This window comes from Nerophis lumbriciformis, linkage group LG04 (genome assembly GCF_033978685.3).
Source record: "Nerophis lumbriciformis linkage group LG04, RoL_Nlum_v2.1, whole genome shotgun sequence".
Taxonomy (NCBI): Eukaryota; Metazoa; Chordata; class Actinopteri; order Syngnathiformes; family Syngnathidae; genus Nerophis; species Nerophis lumbriciformis.
This window is the reverse complement of record NC_084551.2, coordinates 51,245,001-51,257,500: the sequence shown is the minus strand read 5'-3', so window position 1 is coordinate 51,257,500 and position 12,500 is coordinate 51,245,001. Positions and strand designations below refer to the sequence as shown.

Here is a 12,500-nt window from a genome sequence, read left to right as displayed (position 1 = left end):
GACTAACGCAGTAAAGTAGGTCGAGATGAAGGAATTATTACATTCCCGTCAGGTTAACCTCCTCCAACCTCAAAGGACAAAGCTACGAACAATGGGAAACCGGGCTTTCTGCTACGCTGCTCCCAGGCTGTGGAACGCTCTCCCTGACCACCTAAGGGCACCACAGACTGTGGATTCTTTTAAAAAGGCTTAAAAACCCTTCTTTAAAAAAAAAATGTTGGAAAGGCAAACTAGATAGTAGTTGTCGTGGCCGAGTGGTTAAGGCGATGGACTAGAAATCCATTGGGGTCTCCCCGCGCAGGTTTGAAGCCTGCCGACAACGAACACTTTTTGTCTCTCCTTCTACATTGTCCCATTTCTGCTTTAAACATATGTTCATTTTTTTTATAGCAATAAGTCAAGTTAATCAGGTGTTTAAAATAATACACCTGCCTCTTATCTTATAATAGTAGAAGTTCCTTTCATTTTTTCAAAATAAAAAGTTCTGCCCATTTCCAAAGTGAAAATGTCACGACTAACGCAGTAAAGTAGGTCGAGATGAAGGAATGATTACATTCCCATCAGGCTAACCTCCTCCGACCTCCGAGGACAAAGCTACGAACAATGGGAGACCGGGCTTTCTGCGCTGCCGCTCCCAGGCTGTGGAACGCTCTCCCTGACCACCTGAGGGCACCACAGACTGTGGATGCTTTTAAAAATGCTTAAAAACCCTTCTTTGAAAAAAAAAATGTTGTAATGGCAATCTAGATTATAGTTGTCGTGGCCGAGTGGTTAAGGCGATGGTCTCCCCGCGCAGGTTCGAATCCTGCCGACAACGACCGCATTTTGTCTCTCCTTCTACATTGTCCCATTTCTGCTTTAAACATATGTTCATTTTTTTATAGCAATAAGTCAACTTAATCAGGCATTTAAAGTAATACACTTACCTCTTATCTGAAAATTGAAGTTCCTTTCATTTTTTCAAAATAAAAAGTTCTGCCCGTTTCCAAAGTGAAAAGGTCACGACTAACGCAGTAAAGTAGGTCGAGATGAAGGAATGATTACATTCCCGACAGGCTAACCTCCTCCGACCTCCGAGGACAAAGCTACGAACAATGGGAGACCAGGCTTTCTGCGCCGCCACTCCCAGTCTGTGGAACAGAGGCTCTGCCTGACCACCTGAGGGCACCACAGACTGTGGATGCTTTTAAAAAGGCTTAAAAACCCTTCTTTAAAAAAAAAAATGTTGTAATGGCAAACCAGATAGTAGTTGTCGTGGCCGAGTGGTTAAGGCGATGGACTAGAAATCCATTGGGGTCTCCCCGCGCAGGTTCGAATCCTGCCGATAACGACGGCTTTTTGTCTCTCCTTCTACATTGTCCCATTTCTACTCTAAAACATATGTTAATTTTAATATCGCAATAAGTCAACTTAATCAGGCGTTTAAAATAATACACCTGCCTCCTATCTTATAATAGTAGACGTTCCTTTCATTTTTTCAAAATAAAAAGTTCTGCCCGTTTCCAAAGTGAAAAGGTCACGACTAACGCAGTAAAGTAGGTCGAGATGAAGGAATGATTACATTCCCGTCAGGCTAACCTCCTCCAACCTCCGAGGACAAAGCTACGAACAAAGGGAGACCGGGCTTTCTGCGCTGCCGCTCTCAGTCTGTGGAACGCTCTCCCTGACCACCTGAGGGCACCACAGACTGTGGATGCTTTTAGAAAGGCTTAAAAACCCCGCTTTAAAAAAATAATTTTGTAATGGCAAACCAGATAGTAGTTGTCGTGGCCGAGTGGTTAAGGCGATGGACTAGAAATCCTTTGGGGTCTCCCCGCGCAGTTTCGAATCCTGCCGACAACGTCCACTTTTTGTCTCTCCTTCAGCATTGTCCAATTTCTACTTTAAACATATGTTCATTTTTTTTATAGCAATAAGTCAAGTTAATCAGGTGTTTAAAATAATACACCTGCCTCTTATCTTATAATAGTAAGAGTTCCTTTCATTTTTTCAAAATAAAAAGTTCTGCCCGTTTCCAAAGTGAAAAGGTCACGACTAAAGGAGGGTAAAGGAGACGGATTCTAGGGGCCCATGATGGAGGGGGGCCCATAGAGGCCCCTAATGATGATAAAATTATAATACAGAAAAAATGACACTGTGTTGGGGGCCCTGTAAAGATTATTTTCATGGGGCCCAAAATCCCTAGCGGCGCCCCTCTTCATGACTAACGCAGTAAAGTAGGTCGAGATGAAGGAATGATTACATTCCCGTCAGGCTAACCTACTCCGACCTCAGAGGACAAAGCTACGAACAATGGGAGACCGGGCTTTCTGCTACGCCGCTCCCAGGCTGTGGAACGCTCTCCCTGACCACCTGAGGGCACCACAGACTGTGGATGCTTTTAAAAAAGGCTTAAAAACCCTTCTTTTTAGAAAAAAAGCCTTTTTAAAAATGTATTTATGTGTGCTAGTTCTGGCTATTAGGCTGTTGAAGTTTTTATTTTTATTTATTTTTATTATCTTTTTATTTATTTATTTGTGAATACACTGTAGCACTTTGAGGTTGTTTGTTCAATGTAAAGTGATTTTTACAAATACAATCCATTATTATTATTATTGTAACCTATTTTTATGGGCTTTCCTCTCTGTGATGTTATGTTCTTGTTATACGCTGTTATACAGTATATGCCTTGCGCTCTTATTTTGAAGGCGCCAAAAGCGGAAGTGATGACACGTTGTAGTGGAGCGAAGGTTTTGAAAGAAACAAAATAAAGTGGTCCTCGTGTAAAACTGGAGCCTCTGTGTTTGTTATTTTGTAGTTTTATACAGTATAGGCGACATTTATAAACCCTCAGTTACATTATTATTATTATTATTGTTATGTATTGTCAGTTAAAATCGATAAGACATTTCTAAAATGTCCCGAGTTTACACTATTCACATTTATTTTGAAGGTCCCGTATTCGCATTTCCGTTTGAAATAAGCGTTCCTTAGCAACGACAACTGTTGTAATGGCGGCCTAGCCACTAGCGTCAAAGCTAACAGACATTTAACAGGCGGAATACTCCGCCATGGACGGCGACGACCTCGACGACTTGTTAGACGAAGTGGAAAAAAAGTTTTGTCGCAACGTTTCCGTCACAGCTGACAGACCTGTGAGCTCCGAAAAGGATAGAAAGTGCGAGCAGGACAAGTTGGGTAAACTAAGCTAACGTGGCTAGTTGTGCTAGCTAATGGATATCTCATGACGTCATCAACACTACGTTTGTCTGTCATGTAATTCAGTGTTTTTCAACCTTTTTCTGAGCCAAGGCACGTTTTTTTTCATTGAAAAAAATCTCGAGGCACACCACCAGCAGGAAACAAACAATGAAACAGCCGATATTGACAGTAAAAAGTCGTTCTCGCAATTTTTGTATATGAATTCAAACCATAACAAACTTTGCATGACTATAGCTCTTGTCTCAAAGTAGGTGTACTATCATGACTGGTCACATCACGCCATGTCTTATTTTGAGTTTTTTGGTGTTTTCCCGTGTGTTTTATTTTAATTCTTGTCTTGCGCTCCGATTTTGTTGTTGATTGTCATGTCATGTACGGATGTACTTTGTGGATGCCGTCTGCTGTTCCACACGCTGTAAGTCTTTGCTGTCGTCCAGCATTCTGTTTTTGTTTACTTTGCAGCCAGTTGAGTTTAAGCTTCGTTTTGCATAGCCATCCCTAAACTTCAATGCCTTTTCTTAGCGGCACTTGCCTTTTGTTTATTTTTGGTTTAAGCATTAGATATCTTTTTACCTTCACACTGCCTCCTGCTGTCGTCTGCATATTGTGATCACGACAAACCATGTTCCCGACATCTACAAAGCAATTAGCTACCTGCTGACACCTACTGATATGGATTGATTGAGACTTTTATTAGTAGATTGCACAGTACAGTACATATTCCGTACAATTGACCACTAAATGGTAACACCCGAATAAGTTTTTCAACTTGTTTAAGTCGGGGTCCACTTAAATTGGTTCATGATGCAGTTATATACTATCAGATATATACTATCATCATAATACAGTCATCACACAAGATAATCACATTGAATTATTTACATTATTTACAATCCAAGGTGTGAGGGGTGGGGGTGGGGGTGGGGGGGGGGGTTTGGTTGTTATCATCAGTCATCAGAGAGAGAGAGAGAGAGAGAGAGAGAGAGAGAGAGAGAGAGATCAGAAGGCATAAGAAAAAGTATCTGCAGTTGATTGTTTACATTTGATCATTAACAATCCGGGAAGGGTGTTAGTCTAGGGTTGTAGCTGCCTGGAGGTGTACTTTTATTGCGGTTTTGAAGGAGGATAGAGATGCCCTTTCTTTTATACCTGTTGGGAGCGCATTCCACATTGATGTGGCATAGAAAGATAATGAGTTAAGACCTTTGTTAGATCGGAATCTGGGCTTAACGTGGTTAGTGGAGCTCCCCCTGGTGTTGTGGTTATGGTGGTCATTTACATTAAGGAAGTAATTTGACATGTACTTCGGTATCAGGTAAGGATGTCCCGATCCAGGTTTTTGCACTTCCGATCCGATACCGATATTGTTTTTGCACTTCCGATCCGATACCGATACTGACCGATACCGATACTGACCGATACTGGCCTATCCGAGCATGTATTAAAGTTTAAAGTTATTTAGCCTACTTAGTTGTCAGAATCATGTTTAAAAGGGTTTTAGTACTCTTGATAACAACTAGCCAGCTGAATTAGGGGAGTTTGAATAATACACAATGGTTGGTAACAAGAAACTGACCTGTTTATTCAAGGATAAACACAAAATAGACAAAATTATACATGACAAACAGAAATGGCATCATTGAACTAGGGCTGGGCGATATGGTCTTTTTTTAATATTACGATATTTTAAGGCCATATTGCGATACACGATATATATCTCGATATTTTGCCTTAGCCTTGAATGAACACTTAATGCATATAATCACAGCAGTATGATGATTCTATGTGTTTTGATTGATTGATTGAGACTTTTATTAGTAGGTTGCACAGTGAAGTACATATTCCGTACAATTGACCACTAAATGGTAGCACCCCAATAAGTTTTTCAACTTGTTTAAGTCGGGGTCCACTTAAATTGATTCATGATACAGATATATACTATCAGATATATACTATCATCATAATACAGTCATCACACAAGATAATCACATTGAATTATTTACATTATTTATAATCCAGGGTGTGGAGGGGGGCGCCGGATGTAAGTGTCAAAAAGACAGCCAAAAGAGTTTGATATGAGAATAAATCTAAAGTTAAAATATAGGGTAGAAATGCACCCATTTGCAGGAAATGTAGTCTTGATTTTCAACATTTTCTTTCAAGGCTTACATGTTTACATTAAAACATTATTCTTCATACTGCATTAATATATGCTACTTTTAAACTTTCATGCAGAGAAGGAAATCGGTGTTGATGTGGAAATTTTTGCCTCGGCATTTTGATGGTGTGGGCGTGTGGCACCGAATGGAGATAAGCGTCTCGACAGACGTTATAATATTTGAACAATGATGACGAAAACTGTTTTCTCTGTCGTGTCCGTGTGTCGAAAATTGTTATGCGCTTATTTTTTTATTTGATTTTGTGCGTGGCATAGATTTGCTATGCGCAGAGGACGCTTAAACAGTGCGCAATTGCACAGGCGAGCACCTTAGAGGGAGCGTTGCTCGCACGGCTGCGCTAGCATCACAGCTACCGTTAACCATGCTGCTACCTCTCTGCTGGGAGAGGACGTATACGTATGTGACGTATGACGTGACAGTATGTGACGTATGACGTGACAGCATGTGACGTGTGTAAGAAGGTGCGCTCGCTGTCTGTGAGAAGCAGAGACACAGGAAAGAGTGAGAAGAGCCTGTCGTGTAATGCCAGCAGCTAAAAGCAACTGCGTGAGAATTCACAGACCTGTGGATGTGTTGAAGGTGTGCTGGAAAATGCGGAACGGAAATTACGGCGCAGCAGAAAAGTGGAATGTATTATTTAAATCGGTGTGTTGGAAAACACGGACCGGAGTTTTTTTTTTTTAAACTGGATCTGGATCGGCATTTTCCCATGCCTTGCCGATACGCAATTTTTGGCAAATATCGGCAGCCGATCTGATCCAAATATCGGATCGGGACATCCCTAGTGGAGCTCCCCCTGGTGTTGTGTTTATGGCGGTCATTTACGTTATGGAAGTAGTTTGACAAGAACTTCGGTATCAGGGAGGTGTAGCGGATTTTATAGACTAGGCTCAGTGCAAGTTGTTTGACTCTGTCCTCCACCCTGAGCCAGCCCACTTTGGAGAAGTGGGTAGGAGTGAGGTGTGATCTGGGGTGGAGGTCTAGAAGTAACCTGACTAGCTTGTTCTGGGATGTTTGGAGTCTGGATTTGAGGGTTTTGGAGGTGCTAGAGTACCAGGAGGTGCATGCGTAATCGAAAAAGGGTTGAATGAGAGTTCCCGCTAGAATCTTCATGGTGCTTTTGTTGACCAGAGAGGAGATTCTGTAGAGAAATCTCGGTCGTTGGTTGACCTTTTTGATTACTAAAGAGTATTACACTGTTACTCTGCCGATCTCTAGACAGCACAGACACTCAACAACGGCACATTTGCGGATTATAATTACTGGTTTGCCAAAAAATATTTTCAACCCAATTAGGTGAAATTACATAATCTCCCACGGCACACCAGACTATATCTCACGGATATCTCCTGGCGTTAATGACACGGATGGACAACACTACGTTTGTCTGTCATGTAGTAAATAACATATTTGTTCATGTCAAAAACCTTGTGTCAAAAACATATTTGTACATGTCAAAAAAACGTCTTCTTTTTTGCCCGCAGACATGGCACAAACAAGGAGAGCACACATGGCGAGCAGACAGGCAACATCACCGAGGACATCGACGCTCTCCTGGAAGAATTAAAGGAGGAAGACCACGGAGATTCCCCTTTAAAAAGGGTGAATTGTTAAAAAAAATGTTTATACATATCCTAATTTGATGACATAACTCAGTGTTTTTCAACCACTGTGCCGCGGAAGAGTAAGCATGTTATACTCTTCCATATCAGTAGGTGGCAGCATGCAGACGGCAGCGTGTAGGTAAAACATACTTGCCAACCCTCCCGGATTTTCCGGGAGACTCCCGAAATTCAGCGCCTCTCCCGAAAACCTCCCGGGACACATTTTCTCCCGAAAATCTCCCGAAATTCAGGCGGACCTGGAGGCCACGCCCCCTCCAGCTCCATGCGGACCCTACAGGTCCACATGGAGCAATGTTGTTGTAATATATTGAGTTGGAGGCAATAAACAGGCGAGGGGATGAAGTACGTCTCTTTACTGTAGACTTCAGAACAGACACTTGACGTCAGGTGCGCAACACCACGTAAATCGTTGGCCAACCAAAAAGTAACCCCAGTACGCTATAGCCAACATTCACCAGGAGATGGCAACAGACAAACATAGATCACTCTATTACATTCCAGTCTCTCCATGTTTTCTCGCCATGGTAACGTGTGATCCTCATGCACTGTGCGCTGTCTCTGTCCCTCTTGATATATATATATATATATATATATATATATATATATATATATATATATATATATATATATATATATATATATATATTGGAAAACTTTTTTTCGCTAAAATGTCGTAAGAGGGGAGGGACCCTTACACAAAAATAAAAAAAATCGGACTTGCTTCAGCAGCACAATACTGGTCCTGTAGTTGTAGGAGATGTCTCGAAACGTTATCAGCAGTCCCGACGAAACCCGAAAATGGCAGAAAATGCATATTTTTGGAAAGCTTTTTTTCGCTAAAATGTCGTAAGGGGGGACCCTTACACAAAAATTCAAAGAAACGGATATATATATATATATATAAGAAATTACTTCACTTTCAGTGAATTCTAGCTATATATATATATATATATATATATATATATATATGAAAATACTTCACTTTCAGTGAATTCTAGCTATATATATATATATATATACATTTTTTTTTTAAATTTTATTTTATTTTATCATGTATATATATATATATATTTATTTTACTATATATATACAGTATATATATGGATATATATATATATGTATATATATACAGTATATATATGTATATACCGGTATATATATATATATATATATATATATATATACTGTATATATATATATATATATATGAAATACTTGACTTGGTGAATTCTAGCTGTAAATATACTCCTTAGCCACGCCCCCGCCCCACCCCGACCACGCCCCCCACCCCCCACCTCCCGAAATCGGAGGTCTCAAGGTTGGCAAGTATGAGGTAAAAAGGTATCTAATGCTTAAACCAAATATAAACAAAAGGCGAGTGCCCCTAAGAAAAGGCATTAAAGCTTAAGCATGGCTATATAAAACGAAACTAAAACTGATCTGGCTGCAAAGTAAACAAAACACGAAATGCTGGACGACAGCAAAGACTTACAGTGTGTGGCGCAGAGATGGCGTCCACAAAGTACATCCGTACATGACATGACAATCGACGGTGTCCTCACAAAGAAGAAAAGCGTCCGCACAACTTTTAAATAGTCTTGATTGGGAAAACAAAGCAGGTGTGGAGAAAACATGAAACTGCATCAGAAAAAATGCCAACAAAACACGAAAGAACACCAAAATAGGAGCGCAAGACAAGGACTAAAAAACTACACACAGAAAAACACCAAAAAACTCAAAATAATTCAAGGCGTGATGTCACAGGTCGTGACAATACACCTACTTTGAGACAAGAGCTACAGTATAGTGAGGCATGCTTGGTTATGGTTTAAATTCATATCCAACAATTGCGAGAACAACTTTTTATTGTCGATATCGGCTACTGAGTTTCGTTTTTTAATGATTTCTGCTTCTGGTGTGCCTCAGAATTTTTTCAATGAAAAAAATGTGCCTTGGCTCGAAAAAGGTTGAAAAACACTGACATAGCTGATGGCTACTTTTGACACTTTTGTAATCGTTCATCTGTTCATTTCCAGATTGAGCAGCTTCCTAAAGCACGTCGAGCAGAGCAGATGCCACCATGTCAATTCGGAGGGAGAAAGTGAGCTCTCTAAGGCCCCGTTTTTCACTAAACCGGATAAGGTTATCCCACCTACACTGCAAAAAGTCAGTGTTCAAAAACAAGAAAAAAAATTACAAAAATGAGGGGTATTTTATTTGAACTAAGCAAAATTATCTGCCAATAGAACAAGAAAATTTGGCTTTTCAAGACTTTCCAAAACAAGTAAAATTAGCTAACTTCAATGAACACCAAAAATACCTTAAAATAAGTATATTCTCACTAATAACAAGTGCACTTTTCTTGGTAGAAAAAAAAGAGAGACCTTTTTGATCAATATGTTGAAAAATATTCTTAAATGAAGTAAATGCTAGTGCCATTATCTTGACATAATGATATGCACTTGGCATTACATTTCTTGAAACCAGCAAACTTATACTAAAAACTAGGGATGTCCGATAATGGCTTTTTGCCGATATTCCGATATTGACCAAACCCTTAATTACCGATACCGATATCAACCGATACCGATATATACAGTCGTGAAACTAACACATTATTATGCCTAATTTGGACAACCAGGTATGGTGAAGATAAGGTCCTTTTTAAAAAATATTGTGAAACAGCATTGCTCATTGAAATGACTTACAACCAATTTAAATGTCATAAGGGGGGACCCTTACACAAAAGTTAAAAAAACGGACTTGCTTCAGCAGCACAATACTGGTGCTGTAGTTGTAGGAGATGTCTCGGAACGTCATCAGGAAACCCGAAAATGGCAGAAAATGCATATTTTTGGAAAACTTTTTTTTCGCTAAAATGTCGTAAGGGGGCACCCTTACACAAAAGTAAAAAAAACGGACTTGCTTCAGCAGCACAATACTGGTCCTGTAGTTGTAGGAGATGTCTCGAAACGTCATCAGGAGTCCAGATGAAACCTGAAAATGTCAGAAAATGCATATTTTTGGAAAACTTTTTTTCGCTAAAATGTCGTAAGAGGGGAGGGACCCTTACACAAAAATAAAAAAAATCGGACTTGCTTCAGCAGCACAATACTGGTGCTGTAGTTGTAGGAGATGTCTCGAAACGTCATCAGGAGTCCCGACGAAACCCGAAAATGGCAGAAAATGCATATTTTTGGAAAACTTTTTTTCGCTAAAATGTCGTAAGGGGGGACCCTTACACAAAAATTCAAAGAAACAGAATTGCTTCAGCAGCACAATACTGGTGCTGTAGTTGTAGGAGAAATCTTGAAACGTCATCAGGAGTCCCGATGAAACCTGAAAATGGCAGAAAATGCATATTTTTGGAAAACTTTTTTTCGCTAAAATGTCAGAAGGGGTGACCCTTACACAAACATTTTAAAAAACGGACTTGCTTCAGCAGCACAATACTGGTCCTGTGGTTGTAGGAGATGTCTCGGAACGTCATCGGGAGTCCCGACGAAACCTGAAAATGGCAGAAAATGCATATTTTTGGAGAAAACAAAATCGCTAAAATGTCGTAAGGGGGGACCCTTACTCAAAAATAAAAAAAAACGGACTTGCTTCAGCAGCACAATACTGGTCCTGTAGTTGTAGGAGATTTTTTCGAAACGTCAATGGGAGTCCCGACGAAACCCGAAAATGGCAGAAAATGCATATTTTTGGAGAGAAAAAAAATCGCTAAAATGTCGTAAGGGTGGACCCTTACACAAAAATAAAAATAAACGGAATTGCTTCAGCAGCACAATAGTGGTGCTGTAGTTGTAGGAGATGTCTCGAAACGTCATCAGGAGTCCAGATGAAACCCGAAAAATGGCAAAAAATGCATATTTTTGGAAAACTTTTTTTCGCTAAAATGTCGTAAGGGGGGACCCTTACACAAAAATTCAAAGAAACGGAATTGCTTCAGCAGCACAATACTGGTGCTGTAGTTGTAGGAGATGTCTCGAAATGTCATCAGGAGTCCCGATAAAACCCGAAAATGGCAGTACGGTAAATGCATTTTTTTGGAAAACTTTTTTTCGCTAAAATGTCGTAAGGGGGGACCCTTACACAAAAAATCAAAAAAACGGAATTGCTTCAGCAGCAAAAGATGTCTCAAAACCTCATCGGTATGTACAGTATGTGTAATGACCCGTGTAAAAAATTGTCCGAGGAGTGGTACCTTAAACAATAGTTTAGTGTGGCTGAAACGGGGCTTAGGCTAAATAATTATTTGTTTAAGGGGTTATCCGGCTTAGTGTAGACATAGCCTAAATTATCCAGAATTATTAGACACCGCTCTCCATTATTCCTCCATGTCTTCCCTGCCGCCAGGTGCTGTCCCGTCTACCTGGGAGGGAGCGCCATCCCTAACGGAGTGGGAACAGCCACGTCCAAAAGGTGCCAGAAAATGAAACCACCTCTGTGAAGGTACATTTCATGACCAACAATGACCAATCGGTGTGTATCAGCAGGTCATGTGACCAACTGAGATGTACGTCCTGCGACTTCCGGGTGCTGACGTTTGACGACTGGGAGTGGGACCCGTCTTGTGATTACCTCTTTCTCCGGTGCGGGCAAAAACACACTCAAATCATTCTTGGTCAAGCTCTAAATCGGGGGTGTCAAAGTCAAGGCCCGTGGGACTTGACTGAATGAATTATCTATGGCTCCTAGGATGATATTTGATTAGTATATAAAGCCTTATAAAGCCTGCTCAGTGGCCTTGTGGTTAGAGTCGGTCGTGAGTTCAAATCCCGGCTGAGTCATACCAAAGACTATAAAAATGGGAGCCATTATCTCCCTGCTTGCCACTCAGCATCAAGGGTTGGAATTGAGGGTTAAATCACCAAAATGATTCCAGGGCGTGGCCATCGCCGCTGTTCACTGCTCCCCTCACCTCCCAGAGGGTGAACACGGGGATGGGTCAAATGCAGAGGGTAATTTCACCACACCTAGCGTGTGTTTGACTTTTAGAAGCGGCCCGCAGGCCTCAGCCGCCTGCTGCTGTTTTGCACGCACCAATACTCCATCAGAGTTAGCGCTAGGAATTTTCAAAATGTCATCAAGTCATAAAAATGGGGTCCCAAAGTACATTTTTGGGGTCCCACTTTTTTGTAAGCGTTTTGAAAACAAATGATAAACGTGTGCATTATCCAGTTATATCTCCTTTTCTATATTGTGTTTTGGAAAAGTGTTGTCATAAACGTTACTTACTTCATAAAAAAAAATTATACAAAATGTCATCAAGTCATAAAAATGGGGTCCCAAAGTAAATTTTTGGGGTTCCACTTTTTTGTAAGTGTTTTGAAAACAAATGATAAATGTATGCATTATCCTGTTATATCTCACTTTCTATATTGTGTTTTGCAAAAAGGTTGTCATAAATGTTACTTACTTCATAAAAAAAAAAAAAATAAAAAAAAAAATGTCATCAAGTCATAAAAATGGGGTCCCAAAGTAAATTTTT

General features: G+C 40.3%; 1 protein-coding gene and 3 non-coding genes across 6 annotated transcripts in view; all 4 read left to right on the top strand.

Annotated features, from left to right (window-relative positions):
• The first annotated feature begins 240 nt into the window (after positions 1 to 240).
• On the top strand, positions 241 to 322 carry trnas-aga (transfer RNA serine (anticodon AGA)). The gene has a single exon. It is a non-coding gene; the product is annotated as a tRNA-Ser (tRNA).
• A 926-nt stretch (positions 323 to 1,248) lies between these two features.
• Positions 1,249 to 1,330, top strand: trnas-aga (transfer RNA serine (anticodon AGA)). The gene has a single exon. It is a non-coding gene; the product is annotated as a tRNA-Ser (tRNA).
• Positions 1,331 to 1,760: 430 nt separating this feature from the next.
• trnas-aga (transfer RNA serine (anticodon AGA)) lies at positions 1,761 to 1,842 on the top strand. The gene has a single exon. It is a non-coding gene; the product is annotated as a tRNA-Ser (tRNA).
• Positions 1,843 to 2,965: 1,123 nt separating this feature from the next.
• Positions 2,966 to 12,500, top strand: part of cfap418 (cilia and flagella associated protein 418) — an 11,235-nt gene continuing 1,700 nt past the window's right edge. The window contains exons 1-5 of one of the 3 annotated variants that reach the window (XM_061956846.2): positions 2,966 to 3,172; positions 6,866 to 6,983; positions 9,043 to 9,107; positions 11,366 to 11,431; positions 11,503 to 11,601. In XM_061956846.2, coding sequence (XP_061812830.2) covers positions 3,051 to 3,172; positions 6,866 to 6,983; positions 9,043 to 9,107; positions 11,366 to 11,431; positions 11,503 to 11,601 — 470 coding nt within the window. In that variant the 5' untranslated portion in view covers positions 2,966 to 3,050. The remainder of the gene's footprint in view (positions 3,173 to 6,865; positions 6,984 to 9,042; positions 9,108 to 11,365; positions 11,432 to 11,502; positions 11,602 to 12,500) is intronic. The other 2 variants (XM_061956854.2, XM_061956861.2) reach the window with 2 other exon arrangements.